Here is a 3800-nt window from a genome sequence, read left to right as displayed (position 1 = left end):
GGGTGTGATGAGTTGTGTATGGCCTCACCCACCCTATTTCTTTAAAGCTGTGGGTGCTGGCAGTGTGTGTGTGTTGGGGGTACCACTCACCTGCTCTGTGTAGATCCCATCCAGGGTCTTCACCTCTTGGGCGGCTGTTGAGGATTTAGGTTTGTGGTCCCCATAGCCCTGCAAGTGCACCCCACAGAGAGGGGAGACAGTCAGTGGGGTGGAGGGGAGGGAAGCAGCCGGTCCCTCCTGCTAGCAGCTGGGGAGACATTTCGGGCGGTCGTTTTTTTACGTTTTGGGGTGTTGAGGGTGGGAAGGTAAATCCCTCTTACCAGTTCCCCAAAGGTGGGTGAAGGACCCCAGCTGATGGTGCTCTCATCTGCTGCCACGATGATGCTGCTCTTCCTGGGTTGGGGTGCAAGGCAGGGTGACCCCAGGCCCTCCCCAAAACTACCCCACAGGCGGCTGCACCCCCAAAAAAACCCCATGAAATCGAGGTGGGAGGTTTCCTTGGGTGGGAGCTTAGACTTACCCACAGGCCAGGCTGCGGATCTTCCAGCCGCAGAGGTCCTGCACAGCTTTGGGGTACATGGTGGACTCGCGGGAGGTGTTGGTGGCCCCCCAGAAAAACAAGCCACCTACAAAACCCCAATATCATCCATCAAGCCCTGGCTACCTCAACCTCCCCCCAAATAACACTGGGTTTGCTCCAGCCCCCCCAGACCTGTCTCGCTGACGGCGAAGGAGCACGTGTAGCCGGCGTAGATCTGCGCCGCCCCGCGCCCCGGGAAGTCAAAGAGCTTCACCAACCGTGGCACCATCTCATCCTTCTGCTCGGCGTGGCCCAGCCTCCCGTAACCCCCAAAGCCCCAGGAGAAAACACGCTTCTGAGAGTCCAGGACGAGCTGGGGATGGAGAAATGTCACCCCCAAAACCCACGAACAGCCCGAGAGCCGCCCAGCCCGCGCTCAACGGCCTCGAGGCTGCTAAATGCACCCTGCGAAAATTTAACCTTAAAAGCTGTCCTGCAAAGAGTGAAATTTAAATCCAGGCTGCAAAGCTTGATCCTTAAATGTCAGCTGCAAAACTTTACCCTTCCAAGCACGTTACATGTATCTATCCTAAAACGCAGCCTGCAACTCTAGCCTTAAATGCACCCTGCAAATATTTACATTTTAAATGCACCCTGCAACTATTTATCCTTAAAGGCACCCTGTGAATCTCTGGCCTTAAAAGGAGGCTGCAAATCTTGACCCTTAAATGCTCCTGCAAGTATTTACCCTGAAATGCACAAGGCAGATTATTATCAATGCATGCTGCAGATCATACAACCATAGAACAGGTTGGGTTGGGAGGGACCTTAAAGTTCATCCTGTTCCAACCTCCTGCCATGGGCAGGGACACCTCCCACTAGAGCAGGTTGCTCCAAGCCCCATCCAACCTGGTCTGGAACACCTCCAGGGATGGAGCATCCACAGCTTCCCTGGGCAACCTGTTCCAGTGTCTCACCACCCTCACAGTGAAGAACTTCCCAATTTCTAATCTAAATCTCCCCTCTTCCAGTTTAAAGCCACCACCTCTTGTCCCATCACTACAAGCCAAACCCCTCCCTAGGTTTTCTGTAGGCCTCATTCAGGCACTGAAAGGCCCCCAGCAGCTCTCCCCAGCTGGAGCCTTCTCCTCTCAGCTGCCCCAGCCCAACTCTCTCCTGCTGGGCTCCCAGCAGAGGGGTTCCCCCCTCGGGGCATTGCTGGGGCTCCTCTGGCCCCGCTCCAGCACCTCCCTCTCTCTGCTGTGCTGAGGACTCCAGAGCTGCCCCAGCACTGCATGAGGGGTCTCCCCAGAGCTGGGGTCATACCGTGTGGTTGGCCCCACAGGCCACGTCCCGCACCACCACGTTGGGGACGGGCAGGATCTGCCCATCTTTGGTCTTCTCGATGAAGATGGCCACGCGGCGCGGCACCAGCTCGCAGTCGTACTCGATCCGCTGAGCCCTGGCAATGAACTTCCCATCCGAGTTGTGCCCTGGGGGGGACACCAAAAGGGGGTCACACCCCCCCCCAGCCTGACCCCACACCCCCTTATTTCCACATCCTCTGCCAAAAATCCCCCCTTTCACAAAGCTCTTTATTAGCACCTCCCACCGCGCTCTTTTTGCTGGAGGTGAAGGGTTGGTTGCTCAGAGGGGGAAACTGAGGCAGGGAATTCCACCCTCCCTCCCCTCAATCCCATAATAGCCCCCAAAATGTCACGAATCCCCCCCAAAACAGCACCGTACCCAGCTGCCCGTACTCGGGGCACCCGAAGGAGTAGAGGTTGCCTTTGCAATCCATGATCATGCTGAATTCAGCCCCACAGGCCAGTTTGGTGATGGGCTGCCCGTTGTACATGATCTGGGGGAGAAAAAGGGGTTAAAAAAAAAAAACTCCGAGAAAAACAGCAAAAAAAAAAATGAATTTCCCAGGGGAAACCTCCCCAAATCCTCAATTCTGGGGTTTTAGTTTAAAATCCTCTTTGCATTTATTTGCAACAAAACTGCCAATGAAGCAGCATCTGTAAGAGGGATGTTCTTGAGCCCTAAAGGGGTTTGGGCTCTGCTTGGGATTTTTTTAATGAGAAACCACCCAAATCTACTGGTTTTTGACCAAAAAAAAAACACAAAGGCAAGGAAATACCTGCGTAGGGCTGGGCACGGCGTCCGTCTGGTTCCCCAGCCCCAGCTGCCCCATTTTATTCTCCCCGAAGGCGAAGACTGAGCCGCTCTCTACAACACAAAACCCAAGGTTTTTGGGGGCAAACAGGGCTGATTCCAACTTTTTTGCCCAAAAGTTGGTGTTTTCCTAGGCGAAGACTGAGCCGCTCTCTACGACACAAAACCTGAGTTTTTTTGGGGCAAACGGGGCCAATTTCAACCGTTTTGCCCAAAAGTTGGTGTTTTGCCCCCAATACCTGTGAGAGCCAGGGTATGGTTCCGTCCACAGGCAGCCAGCACAATGGCTTCACCCCCCAGCACCTCGATGAGCTTCGGGGCTTCCACCCGCTTCGTGTCCCCGTGGCCCAGCTGCCCTTTTTCATTACGACCTGAGCAAAAATCATGTTTTTTTGGAGCAAAACCAGGATTTGGAAAGTGGGAATATTTTTAAAGTTGTTTTTTTTTCTGCCCCCCCACCCCCCTTGAGGTGCCCATCGCTCACCCCAGCTCCAGAGCTTGCCCTCGGTGGTGATGAGGAGGCTGTGAGCGGCGCAGGGACCCGACACCACGCTCCGCACCTGGATACCTGAGAGACACCCGTACCTGTGCGGCCCCCACAAGTTCTGGCCCAGATTCCGATATGCAACTGGATTAATTAAAAAATAAGAAATTAATTGAACAATGAAGTCAGTGGAAACGCAGCAAAATAAGCAGAAAAAAGGAATTAAAAAAAGCGGTTGCAAAACGTTTTGCTTCGCGCGACACCCGGCGCAGCCCAAGTTCAACCATAGATTATTCAGCTGTAAAAAAAAATAACCTCTCTAAGAATGTTAATTAATATAAATAATAATGAAACTTAAATGTCTAAAAATGAGCAGGAAAAATAATTACATATAAATAAACAGAAAAAAGGAATTCAAAAATTCAGTTGAAAAATGTTTTGTTTCGCTCGACACGCGGTGCAGCCCAAGTTCAAACCTCGATTATCCAACTGTAAAAAAAAATCCTAAGGATATTAATTATTATTAATAATAAATATAAATGTCTGAAAATTAGCAGGAATATTAAATATAAATGCATTAAAATAAGCAGAAAAAAAGGAATTCAAAAATTCAGTTGA

General features: G+C 51.6%; 1 protein-coding gene across 1 annotated transcript; it reads right to left on the bottom strand.

Annotated features, from left to right (window-relative positions):
- Positions 1–90: 90 nt before the first annotated feature.
- Positions 91–3326, bottom strand: RCC2 (regulator of chromosome condensation 2; the record flags this gene model as incomplete). The annotated part of the gene is made up of 9 exons (XM_008936793.1): positions 91–168; positions 321–393; positions 521–626; positions 713–893; positions 1847–2013; positions 2267–2381; positions 2664–2752; positions 2938–3069; positions 3183–3326. Coding segments are annotated over 9 exons (1085 nt in total), but the record flags the coding sequence as incomplete, so codon positions are not given.
- Positions 3327–3800: the final 474 nt, after the last annotated feature.

This window comes from Merops nubicus, unplaced genomic scaffold, assembly GCF_000691845.1.
Source record: "Merops nubicus isolate BGI_N331 unplaced genomic scaffold, ASM69184v1 scaffold45353, whole genome shotgun sequence".
NCBI lineage: Eukaryota > Metazoa > Chordata > Aves > Coraciiformes > Meropidae > Merops > Merops nubicus.
The sequence above is the reverse complement of the archived record's forward strand: the minus strand, read 5'-3'. Positions and strand labels throughout refer to the sequence as shown.